Source organism: Agelaius phoeniceus, chromosome 19, assembly GCF_051311805.1.
Source record: "Agelaius phoeniceus isolate bAgePho1 chromosome 19, bAgePho1.hap1, whole genome shotgun sequence".
NCBI lineage: Eukaryota > Metazoa > Chordata > Aves > Passeriformes > Icteridae > Agelaius > Agelaius phoeniceus.
In genome coordinates, this window is record NC_135283.1 from 12,807,543 (window position 1) to 12,834,620 (window position 27,078).

At 54.6% G+C, this 27,078-nt stretch overlaps 1 protein-coding gene across 4 annotated transcripts in view; it reads right to left on the minus strand.

Annotated features, from left to right (window-relative positions):
* The window catches only part of RPTOR (regulatory associated protein of MTOR complex 1), a 113,741-nt gene that overhangs the window by 5,630 nt on the left and 81,033 nt on the right, over positions 1–27,078 (minus strand). For 2 of the 4 annotated variants that reach the window (XM_054645004.2, XM_077188155.1), the window contains 9 exons: positions 26,264–26,374; positions 21,365–21,470; positions 19,032–19,146; positions 18,120–18,244; positions 16,324–16,428; positions 13,359–13,406; positions 5,786–5,892; positions 2,422–2,549; positions 1,732–1,818 (listed from right to left, as the gene is read on the minus strand). In XM_054645004.2, coding sequence (XP_054500979.1) covers positions 1,732–1,818; positions 2,422–2,549; positions 5,786–5,892; positions 13,359–13,406; positions 16,324–16,428; positions 18,120–18,244; positions 19,032–19,146; positions 21,365–21,470; positions 26,264–26,374 — 932 coding nt within the window. The remainder of the gene's footprint in view (positions 1–1,731; positions 1,819–2,421; positions 2,550–5,785; positions 5,893–13,358; positions 13,407–16,323; positions 16,429–18,119; positions 18,245–19,031; positions 19,147–21,364; positions 21,471–26,263; positions 26,375–27,078) is intronic. The other 2 variants (XM_077188157.1, XM_077188156.1) reach the window with 1 other exon arrangement.

Consider the following 27,078-nt stretch of genomic DNA (forward strand, 5'->3'; position numbering starts at 1 on the left):
TGCCTCTCTCAGTCCCAGCCCATTGCTGAGTGTGCCCTCCCTGCTCTGGCACACCCAGTACACCCAGCCCCAAATTCCTGCTGCTTTGCACAGCAGGGAATGGCCTTGGGAAGCTGCAAGCAGAGGGGATGTGCTGGTGGCACCCCTTACCCCAAAAGTGTCTGGACACCAGGACCTCACCATGTCCTGCCATTTTTTCCTTGGATTTTGCTGCCAGATGAAGCAGGGGGAACTGGGAGGAGCTGGGAGGGAGGTGGCTCAGCTCCCCAGCCTGAGCTCCTCTGCCCTTTTGAAGGCCAACATTCCCTCCCAGCCCTGCAGCCCCAGGAGCAGCTCCCGGGCTGGAAGGGCTCTGAGGAGAGGGCACTGCCAGCCCTCAGCCCTGGGCACAGGGACCTGACCCCTGGAGCTGCTGGAGGAGCTTATGGACAGCAAGATTAAAAACTCCAATATGGGAGCTCGACAAATCTGGCAGCTGCATCACATAATCCCCTGTTTGAAAATCTTAATACATTTTTGCTGGCCCATCCCCCGCCTCAGGAATGTTCTGAATCCCAGAAAATTATGTTTTGTTTCCATTTTCTAATCAAGAGAAAGAGGCTCTTTGTGTGCAAACGGTGGCTTTGTGACAATAAATTCTGTTCTGCTGCTCCTTAATGGCCAAATCAGTACCTGCTGCTCTGGCTGCAGTATTTACCAGGCAGCAGGGATGGATTTAGGGAATTGCACAGGAATCCTGCCCAGGAATGTGCCTGCCAGATGCACCTTCCACCTTCTTGTTCCCTCCCAGATGTCCCCACGGAGCTGTTGGCAGTGAAGCCCCCTCAGCACAAGATATTCACAGCCAGTTCCTGCTCCCTCCCTTTCCCCTCACACCCCTGGTGATTCCAGCTCCTTTTCACCCCCAGTCCCCCCCAGCAGAGCCCCACATCCCTCCTGCCTCCCTCCAGCCAGCCTGGAGCAGGAGGTGATCACTGAAGCACACGCCAGAGCCCTGAGCTTCACCCTGCCAGCTGCTGGAGCACCAGGGACAAACTTGAGGGGAAAATGAAACTGTGAGTGTGGCAGGAGAAACCAAACTGTGAGTGTGTGGCAGGAAAAACCAAACTGTGAGTGTGGCAGGAGAAAACCAAACTGTGAGTGTGGCAGGAGAAACCAAACTGTGAGTGTGGCAGGAGAAACCAAACTGTGAGTGTGGCAGGAGAAAACTGAACTGTGAGTGTGGCAGGAAAAACCAAACTGTGAGTGTGGCAGGAGAAACCAAACTGGGAGTGTGGCAGGAGAAACCAAACTGTGAGTGTGGCAGGAGAAAACTGAACTGTGAGTGTGGCAGGAAAAACCAAACTGTGAGTGTGGCAGGAGAAAACCAAACTGTGAGTGTGGCAGGAAAAACCAAACTGTGAGTGTGGCAAAGAGCCCCAGGGAAAACCAAAAAACCAAACTGTGAGTGTGGCAGAAGAAAACCAAACTGTGAGTGTGGCAAACAGACCCAGGGAAAACCAAACTGTGAGTCTGGCAAAGAGCCCCAGGAGAAAACCAAAAAACCAAACTGTGAGTGTGGCAAACAGATCCAGGGAAACCAAACTGAGTGTGGCAGGAGAAAACCAAACTGTGAGTGTGGCAAACAGTTCCAGGAGAAAACCAAACTGTGAGGGTGGCAAAGAGCCCCAGGAGAAAACCAAAAAACCAAACAGTGAGTGTGGCAAACAGCCCCAGGAGAGCTCCCTGTACCTGACACTCATGATGTTGCCCTCGGGGTGCTTCTGCAGGTAAGCCTTCACCACCCAGGCTGTGTGCTCACGGTAGGTCATGACACGGCTGGGGACAAAGGGACACGTGAGAGGGGAGAGGGGAAAAAGGGGAAGGGAAAAAGGGGGAAGGGAAAAAGGGGAAAGGGAAAGGAGGAAGGAAAAGGGGGAAAGGAAAAGGGGGAAGGGAAAAGGGGGAAAGGAAAAAGGGGAAAGGAAAAGGGGAAAGGAAAAGGGGGAAAGGAAAAGGGGGAAGGAAAAGGGGGAAAGGAAAAAGGGAAAGGAAAAAGGGGAAAGGAAAAAGGGAAAGGAAAAAGAAGGGGAAATGAAAAAGGGGAAAGGAAGAGGGGAAAGGAAAAAGGGGAAAGGAAGAAGGGGAAAGGAAGAAGGGGAAAGGAAGAAGGGGAAAGGAAGAAGGGGAAAGGCAATTTCAAGGAAAGGAAAGGAAATTTCAAAGAAAGGAAATTTCAAGGTAATTTCAAGGAAAGGAAAGGAAATTTCAAAGAAAGGAAATTTCAAGGCAATTTCAAGGAAAGGAAAGGAAATTTCAAGGAAAGGAAATTTCAAGTAAAGAAAAGGAAATTTCAAGGAAAGGAAATGTCAAGGAAATGTCAAGGGAAGGAGAAGGAGCAGAGGGAGGGCCCGGGCCCGGGCAGGAAGGGGTTACCAGTACCATTCGCTCAGGGCCATCCTCCTGTCGAAGACGCGGATGGAGCCGTCGCCCAGCCCCGCCACGATGAGCGAGCGGTGGGAGTCGCAGGACAGGCTGGTGACACAGCTGTCAGCTCCCGTGGGAATGTCCTGCGGCACACACGGACACACAGACACACAGACACACAGACACCACCGTGTTGGTCACACAGCTGGACACGTGGGTGCCATGGCACACAGAGAGAGAGAAATGCAAGCGTTCCCCACAGCGCTGTAGGGATGCGATCACTTGTTAAGTACAAACCATCTGCAGGTGTTTTTCTGCTCTGCCTCTCTGCTCTTCTCAAGGACAGAGGGTGAGGAAGGTGTTTTTGTTACCAACCAACCAAACAGAATGGATGGAGTCACTCTGAACCACACAGTTCTCTGGAATAAAGCCCTCTTTGCTCTCTCTACAGTCCTGCCTCTCACCCGCTCCTGTGTCACTCTCAGAGCAGGAGTGACATGGACACCCTGAGCTTAGGTGACAGCAGCCAGAGGTCATTGATGGACACCCCCTTTTAGGGGGGATTCAGAGTTCTGGTGCTTGAGCCCTTGGCTGGTTGGGTTCCTAACACTGCTCAGTGCATTGGCTGGAGGATGGATGTCTGCCTGGAGGACTGAATGGAGTTTCTGGTTTAAGTTCCAATCTGACCCATCACTGTCTTACCTGGGGCCTCTTTTACTTCTGTTTTTTACCAAACTAGGCTGGGAGCTGGGGTCTGTCATGGCCAATTTCATCTGTTCAGCTTCCAGACCTGCTGTAGCTGTGACACTCAGGGCCCTGAGCCGAGCTCCTGCCCCATCCCCACTCTCACACTGAACAGGGTGAGGCAGCCCTGGTGCCCCTGAGCCCCAGAGGGACACTGAGCCCCTGACACAGCCCCAGAGCAAGGCAGGCAGTGCTGTGCCTCCTGTCCCTGCTGTGGCACGTGTGACAGGGACACCCAGAGCATCCCACGAGAGACCTGTGCTGGGAACGGGACATGGCAAAGGCAGCTGGAGCTGCAGGGACAGCTCTGCTGGGAGCACACCGGGCACCCACGCTGCCACTGCCCCCTGTTTACTTCTGGAGGCAAAAGAATTTGTCAGAATAATCCCCGTGCCTGCTGGGAGGAAAACCACTTTGTTAAAACCGGCAAAAAGAAGCTGAGCAGTGCTGCAAAAACAGGAATGACAGCGATGGAATGGGCTGGGTTGGGAAGGACAGGTTGGGAAGGACCTTAGAGCCCCTCAGCACTGCAAAAACAGGAATGAGAACGATGGAATGGGCTGGGTTGGGAGGGACCTTAAAGCCCCTCAGCAGGGCAAAAGCAGGAATGACAGCGATGGAATGGGCTGGGATGGGAGGGACAGGTTAGGAGGGACCCTAAAGCCCCTCAGCACTATAAAAGCAGGAATGAACGATGGCATGGGCTGGGTTGGGAGGGACCCTAAAGCCCCTCAGCACTATAAAAGCAGGAATGACCGATGGAATTGGCTGGGTTGGAAGGCACCTTACAGCCCCTCTCGTCCCGCCCCTGCCAGGGCACAGCTTCCAGGGCTGGGCAGGACCGCAGGAGCTCATCCCAAACCTCACTCCTGCTTTGCCCCGGTGCGGGTTCACCCCTGGAGCCGCTGCTCCAGCCTGGGACAGGCACCAGGGCTGGGGCTGCTGCAGCCTCTGCCCAGCCCAGCTCCTCCTTTGAAGCAGCAGCACTCAGCAGAAGTGCAAATGAAGCGCTTGTTCCCCCAGCGCTGCCAGAGGTGTGGGTTTCTGTAGTTCAAAGAGGGAGGCGCCTTTATCTGCCTCGATTATCGCTGCTCTTTGTGCTGATTCTCACTTTCCCAGGCACTGAGTCAGGAAGTTCCAATCACTTGAATTTCAACACCCAATCTTTGCAATTAAAAAAAGAAACAACGTGTTTTTAGATACTTTCGGTGCAATCATTAATCATCATCATTTAAAAGATGTTCGCCTCCTGGATTTTGCCGCTCCCTAATTTGCATAGAAAAAAATAATATGTGAAAGTAATTAAGATGAACAGAGGCTTAATTATCCTGCATCGCAGGGTCAAAGTGTCGCAATTAATGTTCATCCAAGGGTAATTAATTTCGAGAAGCTTTGAAAACTCCACTTCCTTTTCATTCCAGCATGGTGCCTCCATTCTCACCGACCACCTGCTTCTCCTTGGGATTTCTGAGAAACTCCCACGTGATTGTGGCTGCCAGGGGCTCTGGCAGGGCCTTTTCCCTGTTCCACGGCACAGGGGGTGGGTGGGTGCCTTCACAGGCTGCTACACTACTCCAGCTACCCGTCCATGTGAAACCCAACTGCATCCCAAATCCCTCCTCTGCATCCCAGAGCCTTCCTCTGCATCCCAGAGCCTTCCTGTGCATCCCAGAGCCTTCCTCTGCATCCCAGAGCCTTCCTCTGCATCCCAGAGCCCTCCTCTGCATCCCAGAGCCCTCCTCTGCATCCCAGAGCCCTCCTCTGCATCCCAGAGCTCTGCTCTGCATCCCAAATCCCTCCTCTGCATCCCAGAGCCTGCTTTCACATCCCAGAGCCCTCCTGTGCATCCCAGAGCCTGCTTCTGCATCCCAGAGCCTCTCTCTGCATCCCAGAGCCCTCCTCTGCATCCCAGAGCCTGCTTCTGCATCCCAGAGCCCTCCTCTGCATCGCAGAGCCCTCCTCTGCATCCCAGAGCCTTCCTCTGCATCCCAGAGCCTTCCTCTGCATCCCAGAGCCTTCCTCTGCATCCCAGAGCCCTCCTCTGCATCCCAGAGCCTTCCTCTGCATCCCAGAGCCTTCCTCTGCATCCCAGAGCCTCCCTTCACATCTCAGAGCCTGCCTTCACATTCCAGAGCCCTCCTCTGCATCCCAGAGCCTGCTTCTGCATCCCAGAGCCCTCCTCTGCATCCCAGAGCCTTCCTCTGCATCTCAGAGCCTGCCTTCATATCCCAGAGCCTTCCTCTGCATCCCAGAGCCTCCCTTCACATCCCAGAGCCTCCCTTCACATCCCAGAGCCCTCCTCTGCATCCCAGAGCCTGCTTCTGCATCCCAAATCCCTCCTCTGCATCCCAGAGCCTGCCCTCACATTCCAGAGCCTGCTTCTGCATCCCAGAGCCTCCCTTGACATCCCAGTGCCCTCCTCTGCATTGCACAGCCTCAGCTTTCCCCAGGCACTTCCACCCAGAAGAGCAGAGCAGCTTCCAGGAGAGCCCTGACACAGTCCCCGAGTATCTGTGGGGTTTTATTGACCTGGGCAGGGGGCAGGGGCTCCAGGAGCCCCTCACAGGGCACTCCCAGCAGCTCTGGGGCCCTGGATGGGCCCTGCAGGGCAGGGTGCTGCACAAGCAGGCGTTACCTGGACTTTCATCTCCCGGTCCGTGTCCCAGATGCGGATGATCCTCACGTCCCCAGAGGTCATCAGCAGCCCGGTCTCCTGCTCCCAGTCCACCACCATCCCTGCTCCTGAGACACAGCAAGGCAGGGGCGCCTCTCAGAGCCAGCACGGGCTGAGCTGCACCCCTGCAGGGCACCAGGGTGTGCCAGGCACCGCCAGAGGAAACGCAGAATCACACACACACAGACAGAATTACACACACACAGAATTACACACACACAGAATTACACACACACACACACACACACAGAGAATTACACACACACAGAGAATCACACACAGACACACACACAGAGAATTACACACACACAGAATTACACACACACAGAATTACACACACACAGAGAATTACACACACACAGAGAATTACACACACACACACACACACACACACACACACACACACACACACACAATTACACACCACAGAATTACACATACACACACACACACACACCACAGAATTACACACCCACACCACAGAATTACACACACCCACACCCACACAATTACACACACCCACACAATTACACACACACACAATTACACACCACAGAATTACACACACACACACACAATTACACACACACACACAATTACACACACCACAGAATTACACACACCACAGAATTACACACACACACACACACACCCCCACACCCACACAATTACACACACCACAGAATTACACACACACACAATTACACACACCACAGAATTACACACACCCACACCCACACAATTACACACCCACACAATTACACACACACACAATTACACACACCACAGAATTACACACACCCACACCCACACAATTACACACACACACAATTACACACAACACAGAATTACACACACACACACACACACAATTACACACCACAGAATTACACACACACACAAAACACAGAATTACACACACACACAGAATTTTACACACACACACACACACACACACACACACACAATTACACACCACAGAATTACACACACACACACACACACAATTACACACACCACAGAATTACACACACACACACACACACACACACACACAATTACACACACCACAGAATTACACACACACACACACACACACACACAATTACACACCACAGAATTACACACACACACACACACACAATTACACACACACACACAATTACACACACCACAGAATTACACACACACACACACACACACACACAATTACACACCACAGAATTACACACACACACACACACAATTACACACACACACACACACACACACACACACAATTACACACACACACCCCACAGCTCCAGCTGCTCCTGGGTTTGACTCCAAGCCCTGCTTTGCCCCTGGTGGGCGCTGAGAGGAGCCAGGTCCCTGTGGGAGGGGAGCACAATCCCAGGAGCTGCCGTGGCCAGGGCAGTGCCCAGCACCACCAGCACATCAAATGCTGATTGAAGAGACTCAGCTGGGGCCACCGCACACAGCAAGACCTGGGAGCTCCTGGGCTGGTTCCTCCTCCTGCCAGGAGGGTGTGGGAGATGCTCCTGGCCATGGAGCAGCCCGGTCAGGGCTGCAGTGGGGTGAATTTAACAGCTGCTGGCAGCACAAGCCAGTTTGCTGCAGGACTGGTGAGGAGGGAGCAGCCAGCACTGAGAGCAGCTCCAGCAGCTCCAGCACCCCGGCAGGAGCCTCTGCTCCTCAGCCCGGAGGCACAGCACAGTCTGCAGGGGAAGCTCAGCGCCAAGGCCCATCCACACCGCGTTAGAAACACAAACAACAACCCCCGAGCACCGCAGGAGGGAACCAGAGACGAGCTCCGGGCTTGGTGTCTGTCCCCAGCCCCCGGGAGGGCAGGGACAGCAGCAGCACCCCAGCCTTTCAGAGCAGAATTCCTGCCTCTGAGCATCATCCCAGCCTCTCAGAGCATCATCCCAGCCTTTCAGAGCAGCATTCCTGCCTCAGAGCATCATCCCAGCCTTTCAGAGCAGAATTCCTGCCTCTGAGCATCATCCCAGCCTTTCAGAGCAGCATTCCTGCCTCAGAGCATCATCCCAGCCTTTCAGAGCAGCATTCCTGCCTCTGAGCATCATCCCAGCCTTTCAGAGCAGCATTCCTGCCTCAGAGCATCATCCCAGCCCCCCAGAGCAGCTGCCCAGCCTCTCCTCGATGCCAGCCCAGCTCTGTGGTGCTGAGCAGTGTTTCATAAGCAGCCAGAGCTGGAGGCAGAGCCCTCTGCAATGCAGGACTGCAGCTCCTGCCCCGAGCCCCCTCAGTGCCTCCATCCCTGTGCCTCCACTGCACAGTGAGCTGGCCCAGGAGGCACAAACGTGCCTTTGTCTGGGTGTGCTGCAGGAACCAGCCCCAGCAGGACACCCAGGCCTGCCCCAAGGTGCTCCTTTGTCACCACAGGGCCACCAGGGCCTTGTACCAGAGCACCCAGGGTCACAGAGCACAAAGGGAACAGCAGCAGCACATCCTCTGCACACCCAGCTCTCCTCCAGGTGATGGAATGGCCTCGTTTGGAGCTTCACAGGAAACACTGCCCTGCCTCCTCCCTAAACATCACATCCCAGGGCATTCCTGATCCTGCCACATCCATGGGGGTCGCTGATGCTCACTGGGAGTCCCTCACCTCACTCTGGGCTGACCTGGCAGCCTGGGCCTCTATCCCATCCCATGGATTGATCCTGCAGCCTGCCTGGGAGCCTGGGCCTCTATCATGGATTGTTCCTGCAGCCTGCCTGAGAGCCTGGGCCTCTATCCCAGCCCCATGGATTGATCCTGCAGCCTGTCTGAGAGCCTGGGCCTCTATCCCAGCCCCATGGATTGATCCTGCAGCCTGTCTGAGAGCCTGGGCCTCTATCCCATCACATGGATTGATCCTGCAGCCTGCCTGAGAGCCTGGGCCTCTATCATGGATTGTTCCTGTATCCTTGCCCTGAGCCTGGGCCTCTATCCCATCACATGGATTGTTCCTGTATCCTTGCCCTGAGCCTGGGCCTCTATCCCAGCCCCATGGATTATTGCTGTATCCTTGCCTGGGAGCCTGGGCCTCTATCCCATCCCATGGATTGATCCTGCAGCCTGCCTGAGAGCCTGGGCCTCTATCCCATCCCATGGATTGATCCTGCAGCCTGCCTGGGAGCCTGGGCCTCTATCATGGATTGTTCCTGCAGCCTGTCTGAGAGCCTGGGCCTCTATCATGGATTGATCCTGTATCCTGTCTGGGAGCCTGGGCCTCTATCCCATCACATGGATTGTTCCTGTATCCTTGCCCTGAGCCTGGGCCTCTATCATGGATTGTTCCTGTATCCTGCCTGGCAGCTGGCAGGGCTGGAGAGGCAGGAGAACAGGCAGGCAGTGCTGGGGGTGATGAACACCTCTGAAGAGTTTGCATTTGTCATCTGCTCAGGGCCCATGTGACAGGAGAAAGGTGGAGCTGAGGTGGATCTGGCCCTTCCCAGCCCTGGGGAGCTCAGCAGAGAGGCAGAGAGCTCCCAGGAACAGCCCCACAGCTCCCAGGAACAGCCCCACAGCTCCCAGGAACAGCCCCCAGCCCAGAGAAAGGGTTTCCTTGTGAGCAGCACCAAGCCCTGCCCAGCTGCGCTTCCAGGGGCTGCTCTGGCCAGGGGCACAGGGAAGGGGGGCAGAGCTGGCATTTTTGGGGGCAGAGTTGGCATTTTTGGGGCAGAGTTGCCGTTTTTGGTGCCTCTCTCGGTGTGCCTGTCAGGAGTTTGTCCCTGAGGATATCCAGCAAGGACACACAGATGGGCAGGGAAAGTCTCACCGAGGGAAGAGGCTCCACAGGGATTACACAAAGGTTGCCATGAGAGACAAGCAGATGGAAAGGACAAGGCTGGAATAAAAGGAGGGAGGTGATCATGGAATCCTGGAATGGTTTGGGCTGGAAGGGACCTTTACAAGCACCTCATTCCATGGCACCACTACCCCAGGGTGCTCCAGCCTGTCCAGGGACACTTCAGGGCTGGTGCTGCCCATGGTGCGGCTTCAGGCCTTGCAGCTCCTGCCTTCCTTATTAAAGCTTAAATAGCTCAGCCCACTTGCTGCTGCCTGGAAGAGGCAGGAGCAGGGTTTGGATCACCCCAAGCACGGATCTGCCTGGAGGTGGTGGGTGCTGGGTGCCTGTGCTGAGCCCTGGCTGGGGGCTCTGCTCCTGCTGCACCCCAGCGTGCCCTGGCCCAAAGGGATGAACTGGGAGTGCTGAACCAGAACTCCAAGCTGTGTGAGGAGCAGAAAAGCCCTTGTACAGAAATGTCAGTCACTTGGAAGTGTGTGAGGGGAAGGAAAGCTTCCTCTGACTGTGAAATGTTCCATCCAGAGCTGGCACTCACAGTATGGAGTGAGACAGAAATAGCTGAACTATTTCTATGTACAAGCATGGCAGAGATGATCCAGGATTGGCTCATGTTTCCATGCTCAATTCAGAGCATTTTGGGATGAGGAGTGAACGTGGGATTGAATACTAATGATCATTTCCTTTTTAATTAACAGAGGTCCTACTCCAGGATGCTACAACTGAGCCTGCAGCCCACCCACAGGGCCCTGGCTGCTGGGCTTGGCACCTGAGCTGCTCCTCACTGAGCCCCTCCTGCACCTGAACACCTGAGCTGCTCCTCACTGAGCCCCTCCTGCACCTGAGCTGCTCCTCACTGAGCCCTTCTTGCACCTGAACACCTGAGCTGCTCCTCACTGAGCCCTTCCTGCACCTGAACACCTGAGCTGCTCCTCACTGAGCCCCTCCTGCACCTGAACACCTGAGCTGCTCCTCACTGAGCCCCTCCTGCACCTGAGCTGCTCCTCACTGAGCCCTTCTTGCACCTGAACACCTGAGCTGCTCCTCACTGAGCCCCTCCTGCACCTCTGAACACCTGAGCTGCTCCTCACTGAGCCCCTCCTGCACCTGAGCTGCTCCTCACTGAGCCCCTCCTGCACCTGAACACCTGAGCTGCTCCTCACTGAGCCCCTCCTGCACCTGAACACCTGAGCTGCTCCTCACTGAGCCCTTCCTGCATCTGAACACCTGAGCTGCTCCTCACTGAGCCCCTCCTGTACCTGAGCACCTGCCCAGCCCCAGATCTGGCTCTGCTTGACCTGTCACTGTCCCAGCTGCTGAGAGGAGCACACAGGGCAGAGCTGGCACAGCCCTGGCACAGGGCACAGCCCCTGGCACAGCCCCTGGCACAGGGCAGTGCTGGAATGCTGCTGCTCCCAGCCCTGCACTGCTGCAATGCATCAGGAGCTCAGAGCACAGTTTTCCCCGAAGGGATATTTTGTTCTTAGATAATGAGCAGCAAATCTTCCACAGCTCAGGGAAAGGAGTTTTTAAACGGCTGTGGTGGAGGTGTTGGTGGTTTTCGGTTTGGGTTTTTGTTTGTTCGTTTGTTTTTGAGCCTTTTAAAGCCAGCCCTGTGAGTTTATCCACACCAGCAGCTGCTCCTGAAGGTGGAACTGCCCAAGGCTGCTCCCTCAGGACTGTCCCTGAGCCAGAGATATTGGCCTGGATGGGACAATTCCATGGATAAATTCCAGTACCATGTGGTGAAGGCAGCTGCATTCCCAACATCTGCACTGCCCTGGAACATCAGGGAACGTGGCCAGGCTGTCCTTGGCACTTCAGAGGAGTCAGGAATATCCATGGAACACAACAAAAAGCATCCTGGACCCTGAGAGATCATTTTTAATCACGGGCCCTCCTGGTTGAGCAGTGAAGCACATCCCTGCTTCAATTTCCAGGAAGCAGTGGGAGGGTTGGATGACCTCACTCATCATTAATTTCTACAACATCCTCTCAAAAAGTGTCCCCCTCCTCCTGCCAAGGACTCTGCAGTGAGGGACAGCAGGAGCTGGGATGCTGGGAATTCAATTAAAAGAACACAAACCCCTGGAGCTGCCATTTCTCCAGTGAATTTATTGCCATCAAATAATCTGACCAGAGCTGTGCCAGCCCTCCCTGCTGATGGGGGCTCCTGGGAGGGGTGGGGAACTCCTGCTGCTCCCTCTGCCCCTCGCTATCAGGATGAGCCTGAGGCTGATGCCTTGACCAGCTCCTGGAGCTGTCCCTCACTGTCCCCCTGTGCCCCCTGTCCCCCACCCAGCCTGGCCTGGGGCACTGCCAGGGCTGGGGCAGGATCCCAGCATTGCTGATGCTGCCAGGAGAGCACCAATTCCACACATCCTTACAGCTCTCCAGAGGGAAAGGGGAATGCTGGGGCTGCCCTTGTCACCAGGAGGGCAGATGGAGACGGATTTCATGGCCCTGCCCTGAGCAGGGGCTGCCCTGGCCCTGCAGCAGCTGCGTGGATTGCTCTGGAATTCCCTGAACCTGTCCCTGCTCCTGCCCAGGGATTCCTGCCCCTGCTCCTGCTCCTGCCCAGGGATTCCTGAACCTGCCCAGGGATTCCCTGCAGCCAAGCCCTGCTAATTTTAGCCTTGGCTGGGGGATTCCAGAGCCAGGCAGCAGCAGCAGGCACACATCAGCTCTGCTCGCTCCTGCCCCAGCTCCCAGAGCCACAGGGATGTGCTGAAGTGCACTGAGGAGCTCTGAATCAGCCCCTGGCAGGAGCCTGGCTGATGAATCAGTGCAGGCACAGCCAGCTCTGATCAGTCAGCAAAGATCAATAATTGATGAACATCCTGAGGTGACGGCCCCAGCACCAGGGATGCCCTGACACATCAACCATCTGCTCCCCACCCCGTGGGGTCCAGCCAGCATCCAGAGCCTCACAGACCCTGCAGATTCTGTGGGACAAGGCTGGGGACTTCCCCCACCTCCCCTCCATGCAGCAGAGTGGAATTTGTGACATTTATCACAGTCCCAGAGTCCCAGAAGGATTTGGGTTGGGCCCAGCCCATCCAGTGCCACCCCTGCCGTGGCAGGGACACTTCCCCTCTGTCCCAGGCTGCTCCCAGCCTGGCCTTGGGCATTTCCAGGATCCAGAGGCTGCTCTGGGGCCCCTGTGCCAGGGCCTGCCCACCCTGCCAGGGAGGAATTACTCCCATGGATCCAAACCTACATTTCCCCTCTTTCCTCTGTGGTTTATCTCTGCCAAGGGTCCACAGCTCTGAGGCTGCTGGGAAGGACTCCCCAGCCAATCTTTCCATAGGATCTTCACAAATAAACCCCAGCCAATCTTTCCACAGGATCTTCACAAATAAACCCCAGCAGCTCCATTTGGAACCTCCCTCTCAAACCCTTCTGGCCAGGGCTGTTTGAAATGTCCCTGGAGAAGAGAGATTCCCAAATCCCCCCCACCTCCTGTGGCTGAGGGGGCTCAGAGAGGCTGACAGGAATCTGAGGAAGGTTCCCCTGCCCCAGCAGGGCTGTGCCTGCCCTGGGAGCACAGGTCCTGCACTCCTCATGGGCACAGACACAGGGCAGGGCATGGCAGAGGTGGCAGCAAAGCTTCCCAGGAGCCACAGGGAGATCCCTCAAACCACAGCAAAACCCCAACCAGTCACCCCAGAGAGCTCCTGGCCACCCCAGGAGCTGAGCATGGGGAAGAGGAGCAGCACTCACCTCCCTGCTTGCTTCTGTCCAGGTAGATGGACACCCTTCGGGCCAGACCTGTGGGGAGACAGCATCAGGGCAGACAGGATCAGGGGGTGCTGCTCAGGGCCAGCCAGAGCAGAACCCAGCTTCAAACAGGGACCAGAAACAGCAGCTCAGATGGAGCAATGTGAGAGAGAAGCAGCAGCCAGAGCAGCTCAGGGCTCCCTCCCTCACTGCAGCACAGCATTTTTGGGAGGGCAGCAGGAACATACAGCAAGGAGCCCTCCTGGGGCTGGGCCCTGCTCCCAGCACTGCCAGACAGACAGACAGACAGACATACATGGAGCTCCTGGGAGCTGCACAGATCCCTGGGAGCCTGGGGCTGCTGCCATGGCTCAGGCTTTGTGTGCCCAGAGCTGGGAGGGCAGCAGGGAAGCAGCTGTGCCAGCTCAGCTCTGCCCTCCCAGAGGAGATCATGTGCAGCTCTGTGCCTGGATGTGCTTGCCTGTGCCAGCTCTGTGCCAGCTCTGTGCCTGGATGTGCCAGTTCTGTGCCTGCCTGTGCCAGCTCTGTGCCAGTTCTGTGCCAGTTCTGTGCCTGGATGTGCCTGCCTGTGCCAGCTCTGTGCCTGCCTGTGCCAGTTCTGTGCCTGCCTGTGCCAGCTCTGTGCCAGTTCTATGCCTGCCTGTGCCAGTTCTATGCCTGCCTGTGCCTGCCTGTGCCAGCTCTGTGCCAGTTCTGTGCCAGTTCTGTGGCTGCCTGTGCCAGTTCTGTGCCAGTTCTGTGCCAGTGCTGTGCCAGCCTGGGCTGCTGCCCCTCCCAGGCAGCCCTGAGTTTGTCAGTGCCCACCCCAGACAAGCCAGGGCTGCTCCCAAGCCCCCAAAGGATGAGTTTAGGTATTACACATTCCTCTCTCCGTCTCTGAGTGTGGAAATGGCCCTGAAAGTCAAGTTCTGGCTGCTCCCAAGAGCAGCCCAGAGTGAGTGTGACATTATGGCACAGGGGAGAAGCTGGGAGAGGAGGGAAGGAAATCAATACTGGGAGCAAACAAACTCCAGTAAAACTCCTGAGCTCTGCAGCTTCAAAATGCATCCTCAGTTTTGTGAGGCAGTGCTGGACACAGCTGGGCTTGGCAGCAGATGACTCTGAGGGCTCTCCTCTGTCTCCACGGGGACCTGCTCCACTTAGCTCTTTTGAAGTGGCTACATTCATTTCTCTCTCCACAAACAGATCTGTCCTTCTCTGCTGCCCAGGCTGCTGGGAAGGTGGAAGGCAAAGAAAACAGGCCCCAGACTGCTTCAGTCCACAAGGGAAAGAAAAAGCCAAGGGGAAAAACCCGATCCTGAAGAGAAGAGATTGAAAAGTTTCCCCAGTCCTGCTCTGGCAAATGGAAGCACCCAGCTCTCAGAGCTGTCCCAGCAGTGTCAGACACTGAAAACCCTTGCTGGGTGTTGAACCCTGTCCAGAATGAGGCACAAGCAGCAGAGGCTCTGTCCTGGCACAGTGCAGGTGGAAGGGAAGGCAGGACAGGGCCACTGAGGGAGCTCCAGCCCAGCACCCTCCCTGCCCAGGGGCATTCCCAGCTCCCAGGAGCCAGATCCTGAATCCAGGGCTGGGAACCATCCCCCAGCAGCCAGCACAGCTGCTGTTTGCTGGCACAGAGCTGCAGAGTGACACAAAGGGCAACTTGTCAGCACTGCTGGGCCCTGCAGAGCCCGGCCCTGCCCCTCACAGCTGCCCCTGCTGCCACCTTTGGAAATGCCAGGCTCTGCCATTGGCACAGCAGCTCTGATTCCTGCAGCTCCTCATCAGTCCTGGCAGTGCCCCCAGCGAGGCAGAGCCTCACCCACAGCCCCTGAGGCACAGGGGAGGGGCTGGGGGAGCAACACACACAGGCAGCCCCAGGAAAGGCAGTGAAGAGCTGAAAGGGCTGTGTCAGGCTCCTGGGATGAACACATCAGCTCAGAAATGAGAACTGTCAGCTTTTAAGGTCAGGATGAGTGATGATGGTCATCTCATGTGACCTCCTGCACAGCATGGGCCAGGCAGCCTCCTCCAGCACCTCCCCATCAATCCCAGCAAGGGCTGATTGAGCCACAGCACAGCCAGGGAAAGCTGCAGCCTTGATTAGAAATATTCAAGTGACAGAGAATTGGAGCAGTAGCACCTGGTGGGGTCTGGGAACGAGGAACACCCACTCCTGGAATGCTGCAAAACCTCCTTTAATATCCTAAACCTCCCTTAATATCCCAAAACCTCCTTTAGCATCCTAAAACATCCTTTAACATCCTAAAACCTCCTGAAATGTCCTAAAACCTCCCTTAATATCCCAAAACCTCCTTTAGCATCCTAAAACATCCTTTAACATCCTAAAACCTCCTGAAATGTCCTAAGCCCTCCCTTAATATCCCAAAACATCCTTTAACATCCTAAAACCTCCTTTAACATCTTAAAACTTTCCTTAATATCCCAAAACCTCCTTTACAATCCTAAAACCTCCTGTAATGTCCTAAAACCTCTCTTAATATCCTAAAACCTCCTCTAACATCCTAAAACTTCCCTTAATTTTCCATAACCTCCTTCAACATCCTAGAACCTCCTTTAATATCCTAAAACCTCCCTTAATATCCCAAAACCTCTTATAACACCCTACAAACTCCTGTAATGTCCTAGAACAGATTTCAGGGTTACACAAACTGGTTTCCTGGCTTCATCCCACGTGTGGCTGGATGCCAGTGCTCCTTTTTACACCCTTTTCTGCCCAGCTTTCCCAACATTCCAAGCAGGCCAATGTCTCACTGTGCTGCCCTTCTGCACGTGCCAGATTTAGAGCACACGTCCCTCTGGCACCTCCTGACCCGCAATGGACAGGGAAGAGCAGGAGCCAAAACGGGAGCTGGGGCTGAAGGAGGTCACAGGTGCCACCCCCAAAGCTGCACCAAGGCTGATTTTCAGCTTTTCCCCCCCCCCCAGACAGCTCAGTGGCACCCACCTCGTGTGGTTGGCAGCATGTCTGACAGCCCCTGCCAGGCTGTCACCATCTCTGGGTTCTTCTCCAGGTCTGCAAAGTTCTTCCACACTCTGATGGCACCATCGTCTGGGGGAGCACAGAGGAAGAACACAAAGCAAAGTCACTGCTGCTCCTGCAGCTCCTTGTGCACCAGGAAGAAGAGGAGAAGCAGAGCTGGAGTCACACAGACCCCAAAGCCCAGAGTGTCACTCGAACACTTTCTCTTGGGGTTGTTTTCCCTCTCGAATTTACATCCACAGAACCTAAGGCTTTGTTCTGCTGGAGCTGTTCTGGAAGAGCTTTTCTCCTCCCTTGAACAACACCTGACATTCAGTGTCTCTCCATTTCCTTGACATTCATTTTCTGCAGGATTCATCTCTGGATTGGAGCCGAGGGCCACACAAGTACCCACTCAACACAGAACAGCCCCACAGAGGCAGCAGCATCAAAGCCCAGCCCATCAGCAGCAAATCTTTCAAGAACATTGTGTATTTTTTTCAATTTGCTCCCCATCTGTGAAACTTTTGTGCTAAGAATCAATAAATTGAAAGAAATATGTCCTAAAGGCTCTCTCAGCTCCCCTTCCCCCTCCCTTAATTCCAGCCAACCTGTGCAGTTGAGCAGGGAGCTGGAGAAGCTGCTGAAAACACTCTGAGTGCCAGCTCTGGAATGGCTCCTTGGGAGAGGAGCAGATCTGACTCACAGCTCTGCAGAGCAGAGACTTGGCAAGATCTCCTCATGCAGCCCCTGCCCAGGTGAGACAGGGACTGGAGGGAAACTCAGAACCACCCGAGGGGTTTGGTGCTGAGGCTGAGCCCTGCCTGCTCTGCATGAACACAGCACGAGGAACTGCAGCTCCTGGGCTTTGCTGCTGCACAGTTTCAGCTCTGGGCAGCAGCTTTCCCCAGCTGAAATCACCTTTCCCCAGCTGAAACCACCTTTCCCCAGCTGAAATCACCTTTCCCCAGCTGAAATCACCTTTCCCCAGGTGTGCCACAGGAGGGGGTGACCACAACGCAGTGACAAGTAGAGACTCAGGTGGGAATGGTTTCAGCAGGTTTTGGACTGGGCAGCCCTTGGAGAGTCTGCGTGAGAGGTTTCAGCACTGCCAGGAAGATCCTGCAAGTCTGAGCCTGGAAATGCTCCTGAGCTGAGAGCAGGAGGTCAGTGCAGGGCTGTCACTGTGGTATCTTCTGAAAAATCCCTTCACCAGGATTTCTTCTCCTGGGAAGCAGGGAAGCTTCAGCTTCTCCATGTTTTGTTCCTCTGGAATGTGCTTGAGAGGGTGCTTACCAACAGGTGCATCTTTGATTAGTTCCATGTAAATTGTTTTTAATTAATGACCAATCCCAGTTCCAGCTGTGTTGGCCTCTCTGCTCAGTCACAAGATTTTTGTTATCGTTCTTTTCTTAGCCTTCTGATGCCTCCTTTCTCTTTCTTTAGTATAGTTTTAGTGTAAATATAATATAATATAATATAATATAATATAATATAATATAATATAATATAATATAATATAATATAATATAATATAATATAATATAATATAATATAATATAATATAATATAATATAATATCAGCCTTCTAAGAACTCAGAGTCAGTTCTTCTCTCTCACCTTGTCCTGGAGACCCACAGCAGTTAATAGCCCCCCATGGGGGGAGGATTGGGCTGGGGGCAGTCCAAGGAGGACAGAACAGATTCCAGAGCAGCTCAGCTGGGCTGGCAGTGTTGCCAGCCCCCAGTGGGACACAGTGTGCTGCACAGAGTGTCCCTCACCTGTGGCAGTGAGCAGCAGGGAGCAGTCCTGCCCGTTCAGGTACTCCATGGCCGTGATCCGCGTGTACCGGGGGTTTCCGTTGTGGAAGTAGTCCAGCTTCTCCCCCTTCTCCCAGTCCCAAAAGCTGTGGGAGGAACAAACACTGAGCCTCCAGCTCTGGAGGCACTCCTCACCCAGTCTGGGATCTCTCCTTTGCACTTGGCCATAGTTGGATTAATAACACATCATGGAATCATGGAATGGTTTGGATTGCGACGACCTCAGAGCCCACCCAGTGCCACCCCTGCCATGGCAGGGACACCCCAGCTGTCCCAGGGTGTCCAATCCCCAATGTCCAACCTGGCCTTGGGCACTGCCAGGGATCCAGGGGCAGCTCTGGGCACCTGTGCCAGGTCCTGCCCACCCTCCCAGGGCAGGATCTCACCACCTCCAGCTGCTGAGAGAGAGCCAGGACAGGGGCACAGCTGTCCCTGATGTGACCCCCAGCCCTGACCAGATGTTGTCCCATGTCCCCAGCCCTCAACAGATGCTGCCCCACGTCCCCAGCCCTCACCAGATGCTGTCCCTGCTGTGCCCCATGTCCCCAGCCCTCAGCAGATGCTGTCCCTGCCGTGCCCCATGTCCCCAGCCCTCACCAGATGCTGTCCCTGCCGTGCCCCATGTCCCCAGCCCTCACCAGATGCTGTCCCTGCCATGTCCCATGTCCCCAGCCCTCACCAGATGCTGTCCCTGCCGTGCCCCATGTCCCCAGCCCTCACCAGATGCTGGCCCATGTCCCCAGCCCTCACCAGATGCTGTCCCTGCCGTGCCCCATGTCCCCAGCCCTCACCAGATGCTGTCCCTGCCGTGCCCCATGTCCCCAGCCCTCAGCAGATGCTGTCCCTGCCATGTCCCATGTCCCCAGCCCTCACCAGATGCTGTCCTTGTCAGCCACAGCAATGCAGGGGGTGAAGGGGTGGAACTTCACCACGGAGGGCACTCCAGGGTTCCTGTTGAGGAAGATCTGATCGTCCAGCCGGGAGATGCCTGGGGGACAGCACCAGCTCAGCTCACACCTGATGGCCCCAGGGATGGGTCTGCAGAGCCCCAGCTCCCAGGGCCACCAGGAACCCACCCCAGCCCTTCCAGGAGTTTCTCAGACCCCCCAGCTGTCCCAGCTCTTGAGGTACAAACCAAGACCTGTGGTGACAAACCCTTCATCCTCTCTGGCAAGCAAGGAGAACAAGCCCAGCCACACCCAGGGAAATGCCAGTTTGTGTTGAGGGAAAAACCAACACCATTCAAAATACAAAATAGGAAAATACCTTTTTTTTCACTTTAAAATACAGCATTTCACTGTAGCTTGTGGATTATTTATTTAACCTTCCATTTGAGTCCCCTTAAATTTTAGGTTAATTTGCAAATGAAAAATGCATTTTCCATGGAGACCTTAAAATGATGGGTAAAGACTTTTCCCATCTTGTCTTCAGAGCAGTTTGCTATTCACAAACAGTGCTGGGACCCCAGCACTGCTGGGTTCTGGCACTCTCTGAATTCATCACACAAACCCCTAAACCCAGGAGACATCCATTCAACCCGAGTTTGTTTTAGAATGCATCCATTGAATCTAATTTTCATTAAAAGCTTGTAAGTCTATTTTAATTCTTTTTAATATTTCACGTTTTCATTATTTTTTTAATGAATAGTGGCATTTCAGTCACTCAGGTCAAGCAACCAAATATGAACACTGTCTAGAAAGAGATTTAACTTCTCCAGGCAAGCATGAAAAATCCCCTTCTTTGTATTCCACCAGCTCTCCCAGGCCATCTCCTGGGCTCCAGGATCATTTCTGCATTTCTCTGGTTGATGATACTCTGCAGTTTCCTGGTGTGAAGCTCCACACTGCACTCACAGGAGCAGCCTCCCAGTGACAGGGCTGAGCCCTGGGCACTCTTTCTTCAGCACACTGGGATTTCCAGCCCTGTGTGCCTCCAGAAGCGTCCCTGGGAGGAGCAGCCCCCAGCCCTGCTCCTGGGAATGCCTTGGGGAGGACACCAGGAGCTCCTGGAACTGAGGCTCCCCAGCCTCTGCTGCTCAGGGCAGGGAAAATCTGAGGAATGCAAATTCCTCAGGAAGCTTCATTAGGCTTCACTTTACCCGAATAAATTCCTGTGCTGAGAGAATTCCAGCCCAAAGCTGCCTCAGAGAGCCCCAGAGATTCAGCCCCAGGTCCCTGGGGAGCCCCTGCTGACACAGCACAGACCTGGGGCACGTTGGGAGCAGCACACACACAAACACCCCAAATAAAATGGGGGGCAAGGAGTAAACCAGCACTCACAGAGCTCAGCAGAGCAGGGAAGGTGAGATACCTCCCTGAGGTGCCTCCTGAGCTGGGGGACAGGTCCAGCAGCTCCACACCCTGCCATGACCATGTCTGTCCCACAAACCCTGAGCCTGCAGCTCTGGATTTGACCCTCCAGCACTGCACCCTGCATCCCCTTAAAAGCAGAGGCTGAGGTGGTGAGACCACAGCCAGCAGGTGAGAGCAGAGAGGTGGGGCAGCAGCAGGGAGCACCTGCGGGAGCTGGAAACACCTACAGGAGCAGCTGGAAACACCTACAGGAGCAGGAAACACCTGCAGGAGCAGCTGGGAACACCTGCAGGAGCTGGAAACACCTACAGGAGCAGGAAACACCGGCAGGAGCAGCTGGGAACACCTGCAGGAGCAGGGGAACACCTGCAGGAGCAGTTGGGGAACACCTGCAGGAGCAGGGGAACACCTTCAGGAGCAGCAGGGAACACCTGCAGGAGCAGTTGGGGAACACCTGCAGGAGCAGTTGGGGAACACCTGCAGGAGCAGGAAACACCTGCAGGAGCAGTTGGGGAACACCTGCAGGAGCAGCAGGGAAACACCTACAGGAGCAGGAAACACCTGCAGGAGCAGTTGGGGAACACCTGCAGGAGCAGCAGGGAAACACCTGCAGGAGCAGCAGGGAAACACCTGCAGGAGCAGCTGGGAACACCTGCAGGAGCAGGGGAACACCTGCAGGAGCAGGGAAACACCTACAGGAGCAGGAAACACCTGCAGGAGCAGCTGGGAAACACCTGCAGGAGCAGGGGAACACCTGCAGGAGCAGTTGGGGAACACCTGCATCAGCAGCACCTGCCCTGCCCTCAGCAGCCTGAGGGGCTGCAGGGAGCCATCGCTAATTGGGCCCAGGGCTAATTGGGGTTCCAGAGCCCACGCTGAGCAGGCAGCACTCACCCTTCTGGATGATCTTCTGGGCCTGCTTGCGCACGCGCGCGTTGCGCAGGAAGCGCCACTCCCGCTCCTTGCGGATCTGGCTCTCCAGGTCGTGCTCCTCAGGGATCTGCCAGGACAGGGACAAACACACGGGAGCAGTGACCCCCAGGGGCTGGCTGAGAGACGCCACAGTCCCTCCTGTCCCCCCTGAGCGCTGCAGGTCTGATCTGGGCACAGCACCACAGATTCCTCTCTCTGCTCTCCCCAGCATCACGCAGCCAGCCCGAGATCAAAGAGGGAGCCCAGCCCTGCAGGGCCAGCTCAGAACACACTGGAATCTTTCTCTTCCTGCTAACCAAGGGCTGCTGGCCGAGCAGGGCATGGCCACAGTCCTAAATCCCCGGGATGTTCAGGTTGCCACCACCACTTACCAGGAACAGCCCTCTTCTGGTTCCCTGGTCTGAAAACCATGCCCCTGTGTCACCTGGCTTTGATTATACACAAAATTCCCCCTGCAATTGGAGAGTGGCCCTGCAGTCCCAGCCACCCTGAGCCATTTGATGATATTTATTCACACCCCACAGCTCCAGGTTTCAGCACTCCATGGCTCCCCTACAAAACCTGTGCTCCAGGCACGAGGCCAGCCCCAGTGCTGCTCCCACCATGGCATTTCCCACCTTACTCAGCCTCAAAAGGAATAAACTCCTGAGATCCCACCCCAAACCATGGCAGGAGCTATATATGAGGTGGTTTTCATACATAAAAAATGATCCAAGACTCCCCTGCTCCAGAAGCATCCTTGGATCAATTAAGGAGCTGAGCCACAGGGTTCTGATCCAGCTTCCTTTGGTGCTGCTTGCTCCAAAGGAGTAACTCTTTGAGAAGGAAGACAAATTCCCCATAAAAAAATCCCTGTTCTCCCTGAATAAGAAAGTCCTGAAATCATCTGTCACTATTACAAACACTGCCTTCAAATAATGCTATCCTTTGGAAAACTGCTGTTACTGAGTTGGACTTCTGCTTCTGTAAAATAAATAAAAAATAAGAAGCCCACCCTCCACCTTTCCTCCTGGCAAAGAAAAAAGCACTTTATTTCAGCACAACACCTATTAGACAAGCAATGACAAACGACCCCTAATGAAAAGCAATAAACAAACCTGAGCTAAAATACATCAAAGGAATTTGAGAGGGGAGAGATGACACCTACACCTTAATGAAAATCCAGCTTCTCTGGGAATAAATTAAAGCAAGCCCAAGGAAGAGCCCTTGGCCCAGCAGGTGAAGGCTGTCCTGGCCCCCACACCCACCCACCTGTGTGGCTCTGGGCAAAATCCTGCCAGGAGGGAGGGAGGATCCATGGAAACACCAAGCCCAGCTCTGGCCGTGCTCCAGCTGCAGGATGGGGACCATGACAGAGCCTTCCAGGGCTTCCCCCAGGCAGGGACCAGCAGCTGAACCCTCCCAGCAGAGCTTTCCTTCTGTGAGCTCAGTGGGTGCCAGGAGGGCAGCAGGGAGCCCTTGGCACAAGCTGCAGAGGCCAATCCAGCCCTCCCTGGTCCCCAGCCCTGCAGCAGTGCAGGATCCCCCTCCTCTCCCCAGACCCAGGGCCAGGGCGCAGCGCAGCAGCCCCGGCAGGGATTGATCAGGGAGGGCTGCTTATGTAATTCTCACCTTCCAGGATCCTTCCCAGCTCCTGCCTGCATGTTCTGCCAGCCCTGCGAACAACAGATGCTGGCTCTGCTCTCCCTGCCTCAGGACTTCCTGACAGCTGGCACCGAGGCTTTCCTGCACCCCGTGGCTCCCAGAACAGCCCTGAGCCACCAGGGGCTGCAGGAACAGGAAAAGCTTCTGCAGAGCCCAGGGCTGGGCAGGGACCTGCTTCTCCTGGCAGGGGGAGGATTTCCAGGGCAGCTTTTTCTCTCTCCGTTTATTTGATTAGATAATCAATAAATCAAACCTGGAGTGATGGCTTGAAACGCAGCCCCTGATTTACGCTGGAAATTAATCCCCCAGTCTTTCCAGTGAAAGCATTCTCAGGGCAAGGTCCATGAAGCAAAACTAAATTCATCAATTAAATATGACTAAGATGCACTCACAGTCATTTTATGTTTATTCATTACAGGAACAGTTGTCTTGTCTTTCCCTGTTTATGAAGGCAGGCAGCAGCTCCAAAGGAACGGCTGGAATGAAGCATCAATGTCATTTCTCCATCAGTACTTGGTACACTTCACTCTCTGCCTTTTTCATGAGGCTGAAGCTCCCAAAAGGCAGCAGCCACCAGCCAGGACTGTTCCCTGTTGCTGCAGGAACGGGGACTCCATGGAAACTCAGGCACACCCGAGCTGTCACTCCTCACCTCCAGCCAAGAAACCCCAGAGCAAGTTCTCACAGAGAGACTTGTGCAGTCCATGCACACAGAGCAGCCAGTGCAGCCCCAAAGTCAGCTACAACCCCCTGTCAGGACAGGGCAACACCTGCAGAAAATTCCCTCTCCTTGGCCTTCCAAAGCTGCTTTGCAGAAGTACCAGGGAGATCAATGCTTTCCCTCGTGTGATTAGAAAACACAGATTTTGTTCTCTTCAAGCTTCACCCAGGAACCCACCAGCTGGAATTCCCAGCTCAGGGAGCTCCTCCAGAGCCAGGGCTGTGCCCTGCTCCTCTCCCTGGGACACACAGAGCAGAAAATGCCCCTTCCCATGTCTCCTCTCCCTGGCTGCTGTGGGTTAGTACAGGAATGCTCCACGTTTTTTATTGCCTCTCCTCAAGCACTTTAGTCTATTTTATGTGCAGGAAGCAGTAGTAAAGCCACTCCCCCGCAGAGCTCCCCATGTCCCCGCTGCCCCTGCCCGTGCCTGGCTGCCTAATCTGATTTATTTTATCAATAAAGACCCCCCTCTTCCCTGGGAAGAGGTTTTCTTAGGGAGCAGACAAATTATTTTAATAAGAACGAAAAGCTCAAACATCATCTTGCTCTGGTCTGGGTTGAATCAGGGCTCTGAAGCTCATCTTGGGGAGAAAAAGCCCTGGTGGGAGCCTGGCCAGGCAGCGCAGCCCCACAGCCCAGACGTGCCCTGAGGAATTTCTGGGTGGTTTCAGCAGAGAGGGAATTTCACAGCAGCTCAGGAAGCGTCAGGCAATGCTTGGCTGGCGATTCCCTCTGGAAATCAAGAGCCTGCCCTGCTCCGATAGCCTTAAACTCGGGCAATTACCTCAGCCCAGCACCTGAACGCTCCGTGGCGGGGGCTCAGCCCCCTCCCGAGGAGGCAGCACTAAAACCATTCCCTCATTATCTCTGCAGCAGTGCCGGGACACGAACATCCCCATGGAGAGGCTTTAATGGAGCCTGGCACCGTCCCTGCCGGGCACGGCAACCCCTCCAAGAGATGCAGCTCGAAGTCCTGACACCTTCGGGCTCCCTGAGACTCCCAGAGCACCTGGAAGTTGCCTTTAATGAGGGAGATTTACTGCTCCTCCTGTTTCATACTTGAACCTGAAACCTGAGCTTTGGCTAAAACATTCTGGGAATTTACCAGCTAAAACATTCTGGGAATTTAACAGCTTCTCTTTCCAGTCACTGATATCTTTGCCCATCCCTTAAGAGCTCTGGTTTGAGTTTTTCCTGGAACAAGGTTTCAGTTTCTCTCTCACTTCACACAGAGACAATTTAGTTACCCAAACAAATCACTTCTGAAGAGACCTGGATGTAAATTTGTCATTTCCACCCTTGTTCTTTGCTGTAAGGCAACTCCTTACAATTTTTTAGACTTTAAACCCCAACAATAATGCTCCCCCAGCCCCCCCAGGCACTCTGGGCATGCAGCCGCTCTCACTCTCTCCTGTGTGAGTTAAAGAGCTCCCAAACCCCACCCGAGTGGGGCAGAGGGTCTGTCCTGCCCCAGGGCAGCCTCCCCCACCACCTCTCTGCCTCTTTTACCACAGCCAGGTCAGCAAGAAAGCAGCACCTCTCATTCTCTAGCCTCTCACTGCCCTTTTTGGGGAAGAGGGCATCCATTATTCCATTTATTTACTTTAAAAACCAATTCATTTTAGCTATAATGCAATTTTCTATATGCAGAGAAGCACAGCATTTCAGATGGAACAACTCTGCAGTGCAAGCAGGCAAAACTGGGGGGTCTGACACAGAACCTCTCCTCATTCCTATGTTTTCTGTGGGCTGTGCTCCATGGGGAGCTGATCTTGCCCCCGGGCCCTGCCTGTCCCACCCTCAGCGACCCTCGTGATCCCTCTTGAGAGGAATGGCAGATTTGTCTTTCCAAACCAGCTGTGGGTCTGCTGGGAGATAAAACCAACACTGGGAGATAAAAGAAACCATGGGAAAGGATTGCACTGATTGATGAATGGAAAAAGATATTTGCTTTTACAAATAAACTTTAGGTTTGCTGGTAAATGAAATTAGACATTGAAAGATGAAGAAACAACGGGGAAGAAAAACCCCTAAATTCCACAGGAATTAAAAATTAAGAGGGAGGGTTGTACATTAGAGGGAAATCTCTGGTATCAGGTGTATTGGCAAGTCTGAACCTCTCAAGTACCTCAGAAATGGGGAAAGAGAGAAGGGAAATGCAGCTGGGAAATTGGGATAAAAAGGAGGCTCCGTCCTCCAAAAATTGGAGAGACCCCAGGGGAATGGCCCATGGCCTCTCCCTTTATTGGAATAAAGTCAAAGGACTCCTCTGTCTCCTGATGTTTGTGGATTAACTTTCCTGACACTCTGGTCACTCTCACTGACAGGAGCAGCACGATGGAAGGAGATCCACTCCTCTGCCTCCCCAGGAGAGAGAAGGGAGGCAGGGCAGGGCCCAGCCCAGCAGAGTGACCTTCATCCACTCCTCTGCCTCCCCAGGAAGGGAAGGGAGGCAGGGCAGGGCTGGCAGGCTCAGCCCAGCCCAGCAGGGTTACCTTCATCACGGGCTGGGCGAAGTACTTGGCGCTCCAGTCGCAGAACCCCGTCTGCACCGCGGCCGAGATGAAGCTCTTGTGTCCCACGGCATCATCAGCATCATCAGCTGTCTGTGGGGAGGGGACAGGGCTCAGCCCCTGCAGGGACACCCCAGGGACACCCCCCTGCCCCAGCCAGGCACCAAACCCTCAAACACACTGCCCAGGACAGGGAACTCTGCACAGCCAGCTCTGGGATCAGGGTTATGGTCACTGTGCACAGCCAGCTCTGGGATCAGGGTTATGGTCACTGTGCACAGCCAGCTCTAGGATCAGGGTTATGGTCACTGTGCACAGCCAGCTCTGGGATCAGGGTTATGGTCACTGTGCACACTCAGCTCTGGGATCAGGGTTATGGTCACTGTGCACACTCAGCTCTGGAATGGGGTTATGGTCACTGTGCACACTCAGCTCTGGGATCAGGGTTATGGTCACTGTGCACACTCAGCTCTGGGATCAGGCTTATGGTCACTGTGCACACTCAGCTCTGGGATCAGGCTTATGGTCACTGTGCACACTCAGCTCTGGGATCAGGCTTATGGTCACTGTGCATACCCAGCTCTAGGATCAGGGTTATGGTCACTGTGCACACCCAGCTCTGGGATCAGGGTTATGGTCACTGTGCACAGCCAGCTCTGGGATGGGGTTATGGTCACTGTGCACACTCAGCTCTGGGATCAGGGTTATGGTCACTGTGCACAGCCAGCTCTGGGATCAGGGTTATGGTCACTGTGCACAGCCAGCTCTGGGATCAGGGTTATGGTCACTGTGCACAG